The following is a 20,023-nucleotide window of genomic DNA, read 5'->3' on the forward strand; positions in this document are numbered from 1 at the left end:
AACTGAGTCAATCGTAAATTTTTGAGTTTGGGTGGTCTGTTTTTTTCAATTTTTTTTATATTAGTATGTTCTTCGAATCAGGAAAGAAAGAAAATCGCTAGCACTGGCTTTCCAGATCCCTTTGGACAGGTGAAATGAGTGATAGTGTTATTTCTTGCCAAAAATTTTTCTTTATCATTTATTTCTTATTTGCAATAAAATTTCAAGTGTCTCATTTTTTTCTCCAAAAATTGCCAACGTCTCGTTTTCCATCATTATTTTTGAAAAAAGTCACTTTTTTCTTGTCAAAAATTGATGAAAATTCTCACTTTTTACAAAAAAAAATGTTGTCTGTCTAGTCAAATTGATGAAAAAATTTCCCAAGTTCCATTTTTTTGTTAAAAATTGCTGGGAAACTAAAAATGACGAATTGAAAGGTTCAAACAGTTGATTTTAGAGTAAAAAAAGTAAAGATTGTCCTTGGCTTGGGTACCTAAGTATGGATAAATTGAATGGTGCAGGAAATTCGCAGTCGTGTGTTTTTAGCCCTCTTTTCGCGATTTTATAATACATAATATTAAATTCCGACAGATACCTATGCCTGCTTTTAAAAAATAAATGAACGTTCGACGCATCTGATGAACGACTTTTTATTTTTATAAGCACACGAACTGGTTTTTATACTTTGAAATTTGATTAACGTCTAGTAGACTGAGCATTTTTATTTAGTTAACATACATAGCAACTACAGTTTCTGACCCATTCGAAGCAGAATGTGATGGTAATTCGAATCATTTTTTGAAAATAAAAGTACAGAAATTCTATCATCACAGTGAAATGATTTTTTTTTCTTCGTTGACAAAATCCAATTCCAACCTGAAAATTGAACAAAAATGTTGAAAAGCTCCAATTCAGGGCGGGAAATTTTTAGACTAAATTCAGCCGAGTTAATTGGTACTATCTTTGATCAAGATAACATAATTAACCAAAATAATGGATACCTACCTACGTTTAGAAATACCCATCGACTGGTACACTGTCAAGGAATTCGTATTCTTCTTTCAACAACTCTTCTTTCATTTCAAGAATACCATCCCGTATGTACAAATAATTAATATCATTCGAATCGACAGGATCCCAGATGACTTTATCCTCAAAATTCGGGTGACTGTAATGTTTTTCGAAAAAATGCAACAGTCAAATCACACATTGGAAATGATTTAAATATTCATATTCTGCTGATTTCATTAATACCTACCCATTAGCAGCAAAATTGGTCCATAAATCGAGCAGTTGTTCAGAAACAACCAAGTCTACTCCTTCGGTTACTGGCGTTATCACAGAAGACCAATTGTAAAAGCTTACAAGTTCATCGCCATGAATAATACCTGTTGAAAAAAAAATCATTTAATGGAATTATTGGGCAAATGATATTAGGTAGTACCTATTTTAAGCTTGAAAACAAACCCATTTCAACGTCAGCATTGGCAAAATACATTTTGGCAAATGACTGTTTGTTTTGATGATGGTAATAATAAACGTATTTCTGTCCCTTGTATAATTTTACTGCCTCTTTGAGCCCCGTCAAGTAGATTAATGAGGTGAACATCTACAAATGATAATATAGACGATATTTTTAGATGATTCCAGGTAACGTTTAAGGGTTTATATTTCACCTATGTACCTTGGAGAACCCATGGATATTCTGACTAATAGTTTTCTCGCCAAAAAAATGATTTTTGTAAGTTTCTGTCACTAAATCCAACTGTTCGAGATCCTTCACGTGATGTCCGTAACGAAACATGACTGGAAAAAGTTTTCTGTAACTCATGTCCAATTCTCTCAATAAAGCTGCGCCGTCAGATCTAAAATACGCCACTACAAAATTTCAAAAAAAAAAAAATTAATAATGTATAAGTTGAAAAGGTTGTAAATAATGATTTTGAAGTTTGAGTTGTTTTTATTACATACGTAATGCCATCATGCCTCCTTCGTCAGAATTTATACCCAAAATCCAAGGAATATCCGATCTCCGTTCAATAAGTTTTTTCGGTTCGTCGACTAGAAAAGCTCCTTCTACTTTTTCATTTTCTATGACAGGTCCCCAAGGAAACGCTGGGATCAGAATTCCACCTGTCTAAAATTTTACATAGGTTAGTATCGTATTAGTTACAAATGTTATCAGATTTTGATAAAAATGGGTTAATCGATGCTTACAAAAAGTTTTGTATTATAAGAGACCAGTTTCTCGCCAGGGATATTTTTCAAGCATTTTAATAGCTCTTCTGAAGTTTTCACATCATCTCCGGAACATCCAACCATGGAGCCGAATTTCCAAGCGTTCAGTTTCGCTTTACCAGGGCGTTCCATGTCGAAAGGATGTCCACTTTGAGATATAGCACGATGGAATAGACCTGAAATGAATGATTTTTGTTCTTAATACGTCTTGAAAATGTATATTCTGTACGGAAAAACATCGGTTTTTGGAAATTTTCAGAGTTTATCAAGGCAATAAAAATTTTGAAACATGATTGCATGAAATCAAATCACTCCTCCCCCAAAATAAGAAACACAAAAAATTCAAAAATGCTATATGGTAAGTTGATTCCTTGTTAGATTTTTAAATCGATTGAATTTTTTGAACATACCGTCCTCAGTCATAAATTAACCAATTCATCCATCCCCTTCGCCTCCGCTTCCCTCTTCCGCAGTGAGAAACAACATGTCTCATGACATTGTTGTGATTTTTCGTTTTCTTGTTTTTTTTTCTAATTGGGAGGGGCAAGGTTAGTGGTTGTTATTCTATCCAAAAAATGAGTCGCTAATATCCGAATTCGACGCCCTCAAAAACTTAATGAACCTGACATTTTCCATTTTTTTTTAAAATTTTAATTATGTTTGGGACACGGAGGGGGAGGAGGGTTCCAAATTCTAACAATTCATATTTCCAGACTGGTTCTGCTTGGACCAAATCTGCTTGCAGGATTTTAATGGCTCAGGCCCATGCACAGGGTGTCCGCAAATTGAAAACCCGGTTTGGTCAAAGAATTCAAACTGGTGTTTATTGGCGCAATATAATATTCTACACACTAAGGCGACAAAAACGTGATATGAATTTTTTGAAACCGGTTCGTTAATTTGCAACCGGTCAACAAAAAATACCCAAAAATTGTAGATAGAGAAAAAAGTTTGAAACAAAAGTTGTAGAGCGTGAAAAATTACACAATTTTGTCTAATCACATTTTGAAACCGGTTCATCAGTTCGCATTTAGCAACCAGTTTTTAACAATCACCTAAAAATTTAAGATAGAGAAAAATGCTTGAAACAAAAGTTGTGGAGCGTGAAAAATTGAACCATTTTCGCTGATCGGATTACCAAACCGGTTCATTAATTTGCAACCAGTTATCATGTTAGCGGATATCTCTCTCTCTCTCTCTTACACCCGACCTTGCTCCATGATACCTTGGGAACTACCCCTAGAACGGAACTCCCTGGAACTAACCCTGGAATGCTACAGCTGCCACCTTGCTTCCTAGCCTCGTGCCTGCGATTACAACGTATGTGTACTATGTGCTTTAAAGGTGTAACAGTGTAATTGCCTAAGTCCCCGTGACATTAATGCATTAATGACTTACTTAATGTGGTTTTTTTTTCTCTGTTTTTATATTTTTTTTAAAAGAAAAATCGTACATTCGCTAACGTACAGTCGTTAATTAATAAAAAGTGAAAAACTGTAAAATTCTCGTTGAATAAAAACCGTTAAAATGCCGAACACGCGGTCCGGAGGTGCAGGTGCAGCAAATCATGAAAAAAATGATCAGCCAGTTCAACCACCGCCAAATGCAACGCCTATAATGTCAGAAGAACAAATTCGTCAGATGGTTACAGGTCAATTTTCTACTCTCGTGTCATTAATTCAATCGGGTAAATTAGTACTACCAAATGTTACTAATACTAATACTGAAGAGAGCAGGCTGGCGGAGCTGGACAAGGCCTACCGCACGCCTCCGTTTATTATTCCATCATTCCATGAATCGGAGAAATTACAGGGCTACAAGAACTTTAAATCCTGGAAAATTAAATTAGAATTGAGCCTGGAAGCATTAATGCTTCTTCCGTTTATTAAAACTGATGGTGGACAGGCTGTGAATATCTCACAAGGTAGGCGCGACGTGTTAAACGCTCAAACTTTGCAAGTATTGCAAGCTTCACTCTCTCGTTCCAACACATACCTCATCCAGAATTTGAAATCGGCATGCGATGCCTTCAACTTATTGAGTAAAACTTACTCTACCACACGTATGAGGGATTATGTACAGCTGAACAATCGCCTTGCCAGAGTCTATTTTAAACCTGGATATGACCCAGTACGTTTTGCTACGGACTTCGAGAACTGCATTGAAGATTTCACTCAAATGGGCACTACTTTTAATCAGGAGTTTATTACCTCGATGTTTCTCAACAAGATTAGTGGTATATACGATCCGAAAACAATTTACTTTTCTTTTTATAATAACATCGCCTCGCTCACGGACATGCCAGAGTTCCAAACTGTTAAGGATGGTTTCTTGCAATTAGAACACAAATCAATACCTCGCCAACCTCTTGCTAAACCTTCAGGTAATGAGTCGGATGTTATTAAAATATACGAAAATGTAAATAATGCAAATGATAAATTACTAAACGCTAATGTAAATGATTTATCTTCGGTTCTTGATAATTCGATTAATGATATATTTGTTAATGTAATTTGTACAGACGATAAAGATAAAAGAAAAAGATCCTCGAACGATTCGTCCGGTGCTCCCTCTACTAAGAGGCACACTGACGACAAGAGAAATACTGGTTCAGTGCAACCTCCGCCTAAGAGAAAATATACAGATGAGCAAATACTAAAACTGAAATCCATGAGCCCAGATGAGAAAAGAGCTGTACAATGCTCAAAATGCAGCGAATACTTCCACACAGCTGAGACATGTGTCAATCCTGGACGTCTGTGTTTCAACTGCCACGGCTACGGGCATGAAGCAAAAGATTGTTCCAAACCCTCTCGTAAAAATGGTAATTTTCATTCTATAAATACTGATAATTTGCCCATTGATGTTTTCTTGACTGATTCTTGCTCAAGTCACCATATTGTCTCGAATGTGAACTCCTTAATTAATTATAAAGCATACCCTTCGCCTAAATCAGTGACCACCTCCGTGTCTCACGAGGATTGCGCTTCACTTGGTGCAGGGGTTCTTAAATTATTACTTACCTTTGGTGATAAACAAATGTTTATTGAACTTGAAAATGTACAATACGTACCAAGTTCAACTGATAATGTGATAAGTGTTAAAAAGTTCAACGAAAGCTTGAAAACTTACTTTGTCCTAAACTCTAATAGTGGTTATATTTTTTCCAGACAAGAGAAACGAAAAGTGACCTTGCTAAAAGTCCGAGCAGACGTTTTCAAACTGGAAGCGCATATTTTATCAGATGATTTAGATGATACTTGTAATAATTCTAAAAACGTTGTTACAAAAAATGACAATAAAATTAATCGAAATAAATTAAGAGCACGTAGACGATTATTAACTCCACAGCAAATTGAGAAATTGAAACTTCAAGGTATTATTTGGCACAAAAGAATGGGCCATATCTCAAGTGATTATATGCATAAATTAAAAGGTGTAACTGATGGTGTAGACGATCTTATTGCTACTACCACTATAAATGACTGTCAGGTTTGTGCAAAGTCCAAACTGACGAGAAAAGTATTTTCAAAAGATAGGGAAAGAGCAAAAAGAGTAGGCGAAATTCTGCATGCTGATATTATTGGTGAAATCTCACCACCTACATTTGTCAAAAAGAATAGGTATATTTTATCTGTAATTGATGACTACTCACGTTTTTTACAAATCTTTATTATGAAATCTAAAAGTGAAACTCCTAATTTCTTACATGAAGCTTATCGTGAGCTCCGAGCATTATATCCGAATCCTGGACAATTCAATTTATTACGTTGTGATAATGGTAAGGAATTTGACTGCAAAGCCACTCGCGAAGTGCTCAATAAATTTGATGTTAGGCTAGACTTCTCAGAACCATACTGTCACGAACATAATGGTCTAGTTGAAAGGTCACATCGAACTTTATGTGAACGTGCTAGAGCTTTACTTTGCGAGGCTGGCATGCCGGCAAATTTCTGGGGCCTAGCTGTAGATGCTGCTTGCTGGCTCTATAATAGGACTCCTCATGCTGGACTTAATTTCATCACTCCTTTTGAAAAAGTATATAATAAACGACCTGACTTGAAAGAACTCAAAATTTTTGGCTCTAGAGTTGAAAATTTAGATGAAACTTTGGCAAAGGGTAAAAAGTTTGATGAAAAATCAAACTCTACTTACCTAGTTGGTTACACAAACACAGGTTATATAATTTTTGATCCTCAAACTCATAAAACTGAAAATGTCTGTAGTATAGCTGTTCAGGAAAATTTTCTTTTCAAAGATGATTTTCCAGTAAATGATCAAATGTCAGGTAAAGTATTGCAACTTTTTAATAACTTAGATGATGCCGGGAATGGAGGGGGAAGTTCTACACCTTCGCCTCTCAACATTCCATCAAATGTAGATGTAAACAAAAACGTAGATGATACCCAAGCGACTGATGCGACCTCTACTACTTCACTCGAAACACTTGAAACTGATAGTGATACAGATGAAGCACAAGAAGAGGTCACCACCATTGATTACAACTGGGATGAAGATGACGATAAAATTTGTGTCAACTCATTAAAAATTTTATATGATCACTTTGGCCAGTATGATAAGAGAATGTTTACAGCTCATCAGATCCAAAATCTGACTTATAATCAAGCAGTTAATGGATCTGATGCTAAAAATTGGAACCCAGCTATTCAAAAAGAACTAGATGCTATGAATAAATATGAGGTCTGGGATATTGTACCAAGACCCAATAATAAACAAACTCTACCTTTAAAATGGGTATTCACTGTAAAGAAAAACGGAGTGTATAAAGCTAGACTCGTAGTAGTTGGTTGTAGAGATAAAGAAAAGTATCTGAAACAAGATACCGCCTCCCCTACACCTTCCACTGCAACAATTCGATGGTTTTTCTCTATAGTATCACTGTTTGGTTGGAAAGTAGTTCAACTTGATCTAGTAAATGCGTTTTTAAATGGAAAAATTGACAGAGTAAAATATGTGTCTATCCCTTTAGGACTAAATGTTGATCGTAAAAAATTGGTTTGTAAACTTAATAAAGCCCTTTATGGGCTCGCTATTGCGCCTAAATGTTTTAATCGAACACTTCATGAATTTTTAATTTCTTGTGGTTTTATTTGTAACCCTCGTGAACCCTGTATTTATACAAAAATGATCGGAAAACATTTTATTATGTTAATTATTTACATTGATGATTTTCTCGTAACTGGAAATAATTCTCAAGCAATTGATGAATTTATTGATATTTTATCAAAACGTTTTGAAACGAAAAATTTAGGTTTTCCAAAAATGTTTGTAGGTATTGAAGTAGAAAAACGCGAAAATTTTCTCTTTTTGCATCAAACTTCTTATACTAACTCGATAATTGAAAAATTCTATCAGTCTAGTTTGCATGAATTAAAATGGTCTTATATTCCTATGCCGCCAATTTCCGCTCATAATGACGTAAAAGTGATAGAATTAAATGGTAAAACGTTTCCCTACAGACAACTTTTAGGAGCTCTTATGTACCTTACAAATTATACTCGCCTAGATGTAAATTTTGCAGTGAACTATTTAGCTCGCTTTCAAACGAATCCAACTCCATTACACTGGACTTTGGCACAGAGAATTCTTCATTACCTAAAAGAAACACCAGGTTTGGGAATATCTTGTCCGAAGCAAGTAAATGAAACTTTTTCATCATTAAATCCAGCAGGTTTAATTGATGCATTTGTAGATGCCGACCACGCTGGTGATATTTCTACTCGAAAATCTACCACTGGTTTCATAGTTCGTTTATGTGGTACACCCATCGCTTGGAGCTCAAGACTCCAAAAATGTATTGCCCAGCATACCTGCGAAGCGGAGTTTATTGCTTTAAATGAAGCAACACTCGATATCCTATTTATAGGACATTTAACAAAAGAAACCCTCGATCTAAATGTATTCCCAGTCACTGTTTACGAAGATAATTTTGCTGCCTTACAACAGGCATACAATAGTGTTGGTAAAGGTAGACTCAAACATGTTGAAATTCGCTACTTAAAAATACGTGAATATATCAACCAAAACTTAATGAAAGTTGAGCAAGTCAGCTCAGTGAACCAACTAGCTGATATCTTGACTAAAGCTCTACTACAAGAACCTTTCCGCTCTTGTAGAGATAAACTGCTGCGGTTCTTATAACTCGTGAACCAAAACGCATTCAAAAGATATATGTAAGACCGGTCTCCCTTGTATTATAGTCTGTATTCCATTCGCGAACGTATTTGTGTACTTACGTTTATGATAAGAGTTTTATATTCCCTGAGATTACTTACTTACGTGAATAAAATAAATGTTGTACAATAGTTCAAAGTTTACTTGCAATTAAGTATAGAAGAGTTTTTTTTTGTCTCTGTGATACTTGATTTACTGCTACGAAGAAGAGACTAGTCTCTGAGTCGTTTGTCTTTCAAAGGTAACTTCGTAAACAGAGTAGCAAGAAGAGATTTTTATCTCTGTGTTGCGTGGCTCTAAAAAGTGAAAGTTCTGTTCTTGTTATCATTTTGCCCGGTCGGTTGGGAGGGGGTGTTAGCGGATATCTCTCTCTCTCTCTCTTACACCCGACCTTGCTCCATGATACCTTGGGAACTACCCCTAGAACGGAACTCCCTGGAACTAACCCTGGAATGCTACAGCTGCCACCTTGCTTCCTAGCCTCGTGCCTGCGATTACAACGTATGTGTACTATGTGCTTTAAAGGTGTAACAGTGTAATTGCCTAAGTCCCCGTGACATATCAAAATTACCTAAAAATTTGAGATCGAGAAAAAAGCTTGAAACAAAAGTTGTAGAGCGTGAAAAATTGAACGATTTTTGCTGATCAGATTTTGAAACCGGTTCATTAAATCGCAGCAAGCCATCAAAAGTTACCTGATAGTAAGTTAATTAGCCATTTTCAAAATCCGGTCAGCAAAAATGGTTCAATTTTTCACGCTCCACAACTTTTATTTCAAGCATTTTTCTCTAATCTTCAATTTTTAGGTGATTGTAAAAAAATTTGTTGCTAAATGCAAACCAATGAACCGGTTTCAAAATGTGATTAAACAGAATTGTGTAATTTTTCATGTCCCACAACTTTTGTTTCAAGCTTTTTTGTCGATCTCCTATTTTTAGGTAATTTTGATAACTGGTTGCAAATTAATGAACCGGTTTAGTAATCCGATCAGCGAAAATGGTTCAATTTTTCACGCTCCACAACTTTTGTTTCAAGCATTTTTCTCTATCTTCAATTTTTAGGTGATTGTCAAAAACTGGTTGCTAAATGCGAACCAGTGAACTGGTTTCAAAATGTGATTAGACAGAATTGTGTAATTTTTCACGCTGTACAACTTTTGTTTCAAACTTTTTTCTCTATCTACAATTTTTGGGTATTTTTTGTTGACCGGTTGCAAATTAACGAACCGGTTTCAAAAAATTCATATCACGTTTTTGTCGCCTTAGTGTGTAGAATACATTGCGCGAATAAAAACCAGTTTGAATTTTTCGACCAAACCGGTTTTTCAATTTGTGGACACCCTGTACATGGGCCTAAAATTTTCAAGGTTGATTTTGAAAGCCCTTATTTTTTCCTACTCAACGCCGCGCCGCTTCATTCATCTCTCTAGCTCTTTCCACTTGGAAATAAAAGCAACCGGGCACTACTTCTGTGTCACACTGTAGATTGCATTTATATACAGGTTTATAGTACGATTGTGATTTGCAGATTATATTCGTCAGCAGTATTGGAGTCGCGGATATCGTCATATGATAGCGAGTTCCTAATTTATACCTATTCTACCTTCCTTTGGGTTATTTTTTCTCCTAGTCAGTTAATCTTTATCGCATGTGAAAAAATGTCCGAATGATTAATTTTTTCACGTTAACTATAATCAGTTTAGCGACTTATGAGACAGACATGATCGCATGTTTCACACGGTAGCCAGACTGCATTTGCTGGATTTGACGTATTTGGCGATTTATTTTAGTGATTTTTATGCCGGATGTATGTAGGTGTTTGAGGAGAGCGCATTTGGTGTGAAAATAGCATAAAACATGCACGTAGTAATTTTTCACATTTGAAGCACGAAATTTGAGAACTTGATGCTAAGTGATTGAATTTTTTTTGTGGAGGTGTTGAGAAAATTTTTAGTATTTTGTTTTCTTGCTCCTTGATCTCGATTGAATCAAAAAGATTGAAAAAATTTTCTTATTATGGGCTATTTTTGGAAAAATCCTAAAAACCCATAAAAGTGATGTAATAACTCGAAGTAAATAATAACAACGTTTGCTTGTTTTTTTCAAAAGTAAAAATTTGAATTAAAGACGAGAAAAAACCAGCAGAAAATTGATCGATTGATGTTCACAAATTGCTCGTGTCAGTTTGATCCAAGAATTTGGGAAGTAATACATAATAAAAATAAATAAATACCCTCGAAAATCTCACAAACGATGTGTCATATCATTTGAATATTTTTTTTTTTGAATTTTCAATTTTGAATTATGAACATGAGTTTAGCACATTGGTGAGGGGTTAAGGAGTGAGGAGGTGGCTACATTGAAAAATAGAAAAATTCTTGAACTCACATTCGGAGCCTTCAACTTGGTGAAAACCGATGTGCTATTTCATGTTTTTTTGAATTTTGTTCAAAATTCTGGACCCTCATCCTCCTACGGAGGTGTGAGGATTGTACATGTACTCATTATGAAAGGTTGAACTTTGAGCTTTTTCTAATTTTTATTATAGATTTTATTAGTTTAGTTATAGTTTTGCAAAAAATCGCCAATGTCTGAAAAATTACGAGTCCCCCCTCCCCCCCACACACAGAAAAGTATTTGTTGAATCATCGAGGACAATATTGAAGAAAATTTTCTGATCCTTTCTCCTTTTTTTTCAAACTAGCAAATCCCGCCATAGCTATATTTTTTTTTAAATTAGTGGAAAAAATTGAGCGAAGACAAAATCTTAGAACATGGCTTCATGTTTGGTTCGAGTTTGTAATAAGGAATAACCCTCTTCAAATTATACTCTCAATTCTTCAGCTGAAAGAAACGGTTAAATGCGGCTTTTCGCAGTTGTTGAAAATTTTTATGTAAGAGGTACGTAAGTGCCCTCAAATGAGCATCGCGAGGTAAAAATTATTCTTCGAAGTCAGCTTCTTTTTATCTAGGTATTTTTCAATTTTTGGGTTTAAAAATTCGATGTTTTGTTAAAATTGCAATTTTTATTACTGTTAGGGCATTTTAGCCCTCCCTCAATTCCCCCAAAGATCTACCTACTTCGGTTGGATAAAGGAGGAGTCCCAATAAGGTCATTTTTTGGGCCCCTCACAGTTATCGACTCGACTACTCTTAAAATGTTGTAATAAATGTCTCAAATACGAATCCGTGGTTAATTAACCCAAAATGACCATTTTTATGGGCTCCAGGGGTTCCCAAAGTTGTGAATAAAAAAAGAATTTTAGGAACCACTGAGTATTATTTTTAAAAACTTTTTAAGCGTAAAATATCTGCTTGAGTCCATTATACGAGGCAATTTGTCCACTTTCAACCCTCAGGGGCAGAAATTGGGGGGGTCAATTTTTGGAAAATTTTGGAATCGCCATATCGACCTTACCCCTCTGAACCATGCTAAAAAGCTGTTTACAGTTTATTAGTATCCGAAAGATCTTCATCCTACCAAATTTTGAGCTCAATAAAATTTTACGCTGGTAGTCAAAAATCCAATTTTCCAATTTTTTGTACTTAATTTCAATATTTTAGGAACTCCTGGAAAGCTGAAAATCTGCAATTTGCGCCAAACGTAATGTTTGGAGGTATATATTCCATTATCTAGATGAAAAAGTTTAATTGAGCTCCCGTCAAAAATCCAATTTTTCGTAATTTCGATATTTTGGGAACCCCTGGAATTAGAAACCTGTGATTTGCGTCAAACGTAACGTTTTGAGGTATATTCAATAATTTAGGCGAAAAAGTTAAATTAAGCTCCCTGTCTATTCGTAATTTTGAACCCCTTTTTTAGAGCCCTCCACTTTAGGCACCCCTAAAAAAGGTGTTTATGCATAGTTTTTCAAAAAAATTGAAGAATTTACATTTGCAACACACTAGCAAGTGCTCGATAATTCTTCATTTGATTTTTCCTGTAACTTTCAAAGTTGAGCTTTTTTGAGTCAAATTCTGAGATTGATACTTCATTGAAATCGTGAAAACGTGATTTTTAATGTCTTTTCGAAGAGTTAAATCTCAGAATTTGACCCAAAAAAGCTCAATAATTTTGAAAGTTACAGGAAAAATCAAATGAAGAATTATCGAGCACTTGCTAATGTGTTTCTAATATAAATTAAGTATTCAATTTATTTGAAAAAATATGCATTAAACACCTTTTTTAGGGGTGCCTAAAGTGGCGGCCTTTAAAAAAGGGGTTCAAAGTTGCCAATATATAGGGAGCTCAATTAAACTTTTTCATCTAGATAATGGAATATATACCTCCAAACATTACGTTTGGCGCAAATCGCAGATTTTCAGCTTTCCAGGGGTTCCCAAAATATTGAAATTACAAAAAATTGGAAAATTGGATTTTGGAGTACCAGCGCAAAATTTTATTGAGCTCAAAATTTGGTAGGATGAAGGTCTTTCGGATACTATCAAACTGTAAAAAGCTTTTTAGCGGGGTTCAAAGGGGTAAGGTCGATATGGCGATTCCAAAATTTAACGTAAATCGCAGATTTTCAGCTTTCCAGGGGTTCCCAAAATATTGAAATTACAAAAAATTGGAAAATTGGATTTTTGAGTACCAGCGCAAAATTTCATTAAGCTACAAATTTGGTAGGATGAAGGTCTTTCGGATACTAATAAACTGTAAAAAGCTTTTTAGCGGGGTTCAAAAGGGTAAGGTCGATATCCTTCATCAGGTCAATTCTGGAGTTTGGTGTACTAGTTTGGTTCCCTCATACTAAAAAATTTATAAAAGAGCTTGAAAAAATTCAAACTAGATTTTTGAAATACCTATATCTAAAGACTTTTGAGTATTATCCTTATGACCTATCACAAAAAGAGCTTTTGGAAGGGTTTGAAGTGGATCCGTTGGAAAAAAGAAGAGAAACAATTGCATTAATGTTTCTATATGATCTCATCCACTGCAACATAAATGACAGTAACCTCTTGGGAAAAATCAATTTCTGGGCCCCAAAAATCCACTCCAGGCAGAAAAAAATACTCTCCTTAAACAGTTACAACACATTTAGGATGAAGGTGTCTCCTATGAACAATGTCATGGGTATCTCTGACGCTTTCCTCTGTAGGTGTGCAGATGCTGATATTTTTAGTATGGGTAGATCTGCTTTCAGGCGTGCGGTGAGGATGGCATGGGAGTAGGAGTGAGGGTGCAATGGGGGCTGTTTGTGAACCATTTCATAATCTGTATCTTTTCCTTTGGTTTTATATTTTTAGTTATCTTTTTTGTTTATTTGTTTGTTTTTTTTTTTTTTTTTTCTATATAAGTATTTCTTCTGTTTGGTGTTACACCTTTTTGCTTATTTCTTACCTTCTCTTTTATATAGGAAGAACTACATTTGTAAATATTTCTTTTGTTTTTTTTTTCTCCTTTTTGCTCGCTTTTTTATTTTTGTATTTCCCAAACTTGTTTCTCTGGAGCAAATCATAGTCTTATCTCTTTAATTATAAATGGTCTCTCCTGTAATTGGCTTTAGCTGTTGGAGAGACCTAAATTGTAAAATAAAATAAAATAAAAAATAAAATAAAATAAAATTTTCCAAAAATTTAACCCCCCCCTCCCAATTTCTGCCCCTGAGGGTCAAAAATGGCAAAATCACCTCGCATAACGTTCATCGGGTTCAAACTGATACTTTACGCTTAAAAAGGTTTTAAAAATAATACTCAGTGATTCCTAAAATTCTTTTTTTATTCTCAACTTTGGGAACCCCTGGAGCCCAAAAAATGGTCATTTCGGGTTAACTAACCACGGATTTGTATTTGGGACATTTATTACAACATTTTAAGAGTACTCGAGTCGATATCTGTGAGGGGCCCAAAAAATGGCCTTATCGGGACTCCTCCTTTTTGTCGTTGAAATTTTTCAATGATATGAATACGCATCTCTCGAAAAATTAACTCGGTGGAATACGTATTATTATTTTGATAGGTAATGCTAATGCTTTTGCTTTTTGTCTCGAATGAACATAATTTCTTCGATAACTAATTGGCACATTTGAATATCACGTTAAAAATTTCATTTTCGATTTTTATGGCGTGTGACGGAATAAATAATAATCACAATTAAGATGCTCTCAATGTATTCTATCCTATCAGTTTTTTCTCTCCTCTCTCCACGTTTTTATTTAAATCACCAGGGTACTTAATTAGGTGTGAATTACGTAGCTTTAGGTATTTTTAAATGTCTATCTGTTACCTCAGCGCTGCACGTTATCAGCCTACTCATTTTTTACGATCTATTTACTATTGTACCGAATAGAAATTTGAAAATAATTTAGGTAATTCTTAATTCAATACAGACGAAATAAAATCTCTATCACTTGTGACTGATAAGTGATAACCCTGTTCTGATTCGTAAGGGAATTATATTTTCTTCTCACCTTTCGCACACGCAAATTGATCAAAAAGACGTTAAATTTAGGTATTTTTTGAGGAATTGGATGTTTACAAATATATGTATATGACTTCATCTTCAAAATAAATATCTACTCGTACCTTCTGCTAAAGGAGAAAGTAAAGTCATAGAGACGCTAATGGCACCGGAGCTTCCTCCAAATATAGTCACTCTGTTTCTATCGCCACCAAAATCGTCGATGAAATTTTGTACCCATCGAAGAACCGCAACTCCATCTTTCAATCCGTAATTTCCGGGGATTATTTCGTCTTCAGTGCTGAGGAAGCCTGCAAATGAGAATATGTTAGGGCAAAAAATGTACAAACCAACACTTTAAATATGTATAAATTGATGGCAGGTACTACCTAGACTTCCTAATCTGTAGTGAAAAGTAATCAGAATAACGTCTCTGTCCATGAAATAATGGGGTCCGTATCTGTGAGGTAAGGCATTATCGTACATAAATTGGCCTCCATAGGTGAATACCATCACAGGTAACAACGTTTCGTTGGATATCTTTGACAAAATTAGATTGAACAGTGAAAAAATCGAGTCAATTTTCGAAAATAATTCTCCATGCTGAAGCTTACTATCAATATAAGGGTTTTAACTAATCAATTTACTTTCGGTGTATAAAGGTTCAAATAGAGACAATCTTCTTCGCCATGAATTTGTCCCAGGAAATAGTGAAGACAAGCTGGTGGTAAAATTGTGCCATCTCGTACCCCAGTCCATGATTTGGCAGGAATTGGGTTCTGTGGGATGATATCATTTTTTTTAATCCACTGTTTTCATTAATCGAATGCATAAGTGAGCTTAAACTGTAAATTTCTTTAAAAACTTGACCCAACAAAAATTCAAAATGAATATTGTGAAACAAAATAAGCTGTTTTTTCAAAACAATAAATATTTCTTTTCAAAATGAATAATTATTTTTCTTATTGAAAAATGCTAAAATGTAAACAAATCAATCGAAAGTAGTTTTTTGATTAAAAAAACGGGGAAAAAAGTCAACAAAAAAAAACTCGAAAACCCCAAAACATTCCAGCAATTATTTTTCTAAATAAACAAAAAACTTTTAAAAAATGGAAAATGAAAAAACTGAAATCACTCGAGAGAATATTTTTCCAACAAAAAACTTCAAAAAATGGGAAAAAAATCCTCACGCACAATTTTTGGTATGAAAAGCTCTCGTAAAAATGAAATTCTATGCTAAAATTCACCTACCTCGAATCGTAACTCTCCTACTGGAGGCTCCGCGTAAGGAATACCATAAAAAGAATAAAATATCCGTCCACCTCTACTCTTCTCAAGTCCACCTTTCAAAATACCTTGTTTCGTGGATACCTCGACTCCGTTTATGAAAACCAAACCAGATACGACTGCGTAAATATTGATCAAAATTAACAACAACATAATTATTAAGTGCCCGTAAAATGAATGATACCTAATGTAGCTATTGAGTAAATGAGAAGTGATGAAGCTGAACGTATCGTGAAGAAAAACTATTCGTGTTCAGTGTATTGCACATTATTACGGTGCTGGTGAGTTTGAAGGTCAATTTCTTGAGTAACTTACCTTATTGACAGAAATCGATAGATTTTTTTTCCATCTGAGATCGGCGAGCGGTGAGCCCATTTGAGTAGAGAAACTGGTTCATTTAAATTTAAAAATTTACGATATCTGAGCGTTCGAATAAAGCACTTGATCACGTGACGTTCTAGTCATTTCTGTGAAAATTCGGGTGCGTGATTTGCAATGTAAATTTTTTGCCCGATGTGTGATTGTCAATAAAGAAAAATCACTTTTCAATTGACACGCTTGGAATTCGACGAAAACAGTCTGAAACGGATGAAATAGCCAACCAACCAAAGTTATCAAAGTGATAGGGGCTCTAGTTAATTTTTGGTTCTTGGTTCCTTCGTGTTGATTTTAAATTGGCAGAAAAAATTGAAAACCTGCTGGAGACTCCAGAATAGCTCAGTAGTGGTTGGTTCTTCTTTGAAAGAGTTTAAATGAATAATAATTATTCCCATCGTTTCATTTTTTTAAAATGCTGAAAATTTTCGATGATGGCCGATTTTTAAAATTAAATAAAATCATTAAGAATCCAAAAATGAATTTTTGTGCATTGTAGCTACACGCGTGCAATGAATTCAGTTTGTAATCGTCTATCTATAGTGAAAAACTGATCAAAGTTTAGAGGTTTATTTGTAGGTAATAGGTATGTAGATAATTATGTATACATACCTACATATTCCATCTTGACACATTTTAATAATGAAATGTAGCTAAAGCTTTTTATTTATCCATTTACTGTATGAAAATATCCAAATAAATAAGTACTAAGTACCTTGTTAGTTATGTACTTTACTTATGATGGTTAATGTTTACTTTTATGTTATTTTATTTTTAGACTGAGCATTGGATCGTACCTACCTATCTTCATGAACTGGAAACAAATCACATGTCTAAAACTATGAATGAACATCAATGCAGGTAAATGCAATAATGTTTATCAATAATGTAGATATTAAAGTCGACTGCAGGGCCTCTGAGAAGGAGGGTAGAGGGGGTTTGCACAAAATTCCTTAAAAATTGAATTTCTCAGGAACGGTTGAACCGATTTTGATCAAATTTGAAAATTTCGCAACTAAGCTACTAGTCCGACATTTCGCTATCATCACCGTGTTCCAAAAGCTAAAAGATTCCAAGTTTATCGGATAACAATTTTTTTTCAGAATTTTTTAAAACTTGATCATTACATAGAAAACGGCGTAACCGATTTTGATGAAACTTGAAATCACACAAAGCCTCCAGCACATCGTTTATTAACAAGTTGATTTGTTTTCAAACGAATTGCTTACGTATAAAATGATTAATTTCTCAGTGAATTGTTCGTGAGAGTATGATATATTAATTCATTTAAGGGAATCATTCATTCAATTCATGAATGAATGAACGAATTTCATTAATTTTTTGAAAAAACCATTCGCGAACGAATAGACTTATTTTTAGCAAATCATTTGCCAACGAACTGATCAATTTATTAGTTTATAAAGCGATTCGCTCGCGAATGATTCATCAAAAATTATTCAATTCGTTCGCGAATGATTCGTCAAAAATTATTCAATTTGTTCGTGAATGATTCACCTAAACTTGAGTAAATGAATCGATTCGCTCGCGAACGAATCACTAAAACCAATCAAATTCGTTCGCGAATAATTCACCAGAAATTATTCAATTCGTTCGCGAATGATTCACCAAAAATTATTCAATTCGTTGTTCGTTTGCGAATGAAATGATTCGCCAAAAAAATTATTCAATTCGGTCGTGAATGATTCATCAAAAATTGAGTAAATGAATCGATTCATTCGCGAACGAATCACTTAAACTGTTAAAACAATCAAATTCGTTCGCGAATAATTCACCAACAATTATTCAATTCGTTCGCGAATGATTCGTCAAAAATTAATCAATTCGTTCGTGAATGATTTACCTAAACTTGAGTAAATGAATCGATTCGCTTGCGAACGAATCACTGAAACCAATCATTTGTTCGCGAATAATTCACCAGAAATTGTTCAATTCGTTCGCGAATGATTCGCCAAAAATTATTCAATTCTTTAATCGTTTGCGAATGATTCACCAAAAATTGTTCAATTCGTTCGTGAATGATTCACCGGGCAAAAATTGAGTAAATGAATCGATTTGTTTGCGAACGAATCACTTATTTATACCAATCAATTCGTTCGCGAATGATTCATCAAAAATTATTCAATTTGTTCGTGAATGATTCACTAAAAAAAATAAGTAAATAAATCGATTCGTTCGCGAACGAGTCACTTATACTAATCAATTTCGTTTGCGAATGATTCACGAGAAATTATTCAATTCGTTCTCAAATGATTCACTTCACCAAAAATTATTCAATTCTTTTACGAATGATTCACCAATAATTACTCAATTCGTTCGGGAATGATTCACTAAAAAACGAGTAAATGAATCAATTTATTTACGAACTAATCACTTATATCAATCATTTCGTTCGCCGATGATTCGCCAGAAATTATTCAATTTATTCGCGAATAATTTGTTACAAAATCAATCAATTCGTTCGCGAATGATTCACCAAAAATTATTCACTGTTTGTTCGTGAATGATTCACTAAAAAATAAGTAAATGAATCGATTCGTTCGCGAATGATTCATGAGAAATTATTCAATTCGTTCTCAAATGATTCACTTCGCGAAAAATAATTCAAATCGTTCGCGAATGATTCACCAATAATTATTCAATTCGTTCGGGAATGATTCACTAAAAAACGAGTAAATGAATCAATTCGTTCACGAATTAATCACTTATATCAATCAATTCGTTCGCCGATGATTCACCAGAAATTATTCAATTCATTCGCGAATAATTTACCACAAAATCAATCAATTCGATCGCGAATGATTCACCAACAGCTAATCGATTCGTTCGTGAATGATTCACTAAAAATTGAATATTTCGTTCGCGAATGATTCATCTAGAAATCAATCAATTTGTTCAATCTTCAATTGGTTGTGAATGATTTGATTCGATTAGATTCACTTTCGCTTTGAAAACAGATCAATTCCACTACAATAGTTTCACAGAAACTGAGTCAATTGTAAATTTTTGAGTTTGGGTGATCCGTTTTTTTTTTCAATTTTTTATAGATTCTTTGAATCAGGAAAGAAAGAAAATCGCTATCATTGGTTTTCCAACGCAACGTCCCTTGGGACAGCTGAAATGAGTGATGGGTTCGCCAAATCATCGGGAAAATAGTTACAAAAAGTGTTGTTTCGTGCCAAAAAAAATTTTAAATTTTCGTTTGTTTGCAAAAAATTTCAAATGTCTCATTCATTCTCCAAAACTTGCAAAAATAGCAAAAATTTTCAATGCTCGAGTCTTGCTTTTTGTCAAAAAAAAATTTCTGAAAAGAGGTATCGTTGAAAGCTCCATTAAGGCTAGAAATTATGAAATTTGGTTTACTAGAACCCCATTTGGATTGCGCTTAGTGAAATCCGTCCAAGCGACATTTTCACCTCTCCTAGAAAATTAACTTCATAAGGTGCTATAAGTAATGTTGCTGCCCTAGTGCAATGTACATACTACATCGTTTTGAAAGGTTCAAACGTTGCTTAAAAAAATACAATAT

At 34.3% G+C, this 20,023-nt stretch overlaps 1 protein-coding gene across 1 annotated transcript; it reads right to left on the reverse strand.

The window, feature by feature from the left end:
* Nucleotides 1–613: 613 nt before the first annotated feature.
* LOC135837863 (juvenile hormone esterase-like) lies at nucleotides 614–16,341 on the reverse strand. Its single transcript, XM_065353284.1, has 11 exons — nucleotides 16,066–16,341; nucleotides 15,462–15,593; nucleotides 15,204–15,354; nucleotides 14,940–15,125; nucleotides 2,197–2,393; nucleotides 1,951–2,116; nucleotides 1,664–1,857; nucleotides 1,447–1,588; nucleotides 1,238–1,367; nucleotides 985–1,147; nucleotides 614–855 (listed from the first exon to the last, which is right to left on the reverse strand). Exons 1-10 carry the CDS (start codon nucleotides 16,252–16,254, stop codon nucleotides 991–993), a joined length of 1,644 nt encoding a protein of 547 aa, XP_065209356.1. The 5' UTR covers nucleotides 16,255–16,341; the 3' UTR covers nucleotides 614–855; nucleotides 985–990.
* Nucleotides 16,342–20,023: the final 3,682 nt, after the last annotated feature.

This window comes from Planococcus citri, chromosome 2 (genome assembly GCF_950023065.1).
Source record: "Planococcus citri chromosome 2, ihPlaCitr1.1, whole genome shotgun sequence".
NCBI lineage: Eukaryota > Metazoa > Arthropoda > Insecta > Hemiptera > Pseudococcidae > Planococcus > Planococcus citri.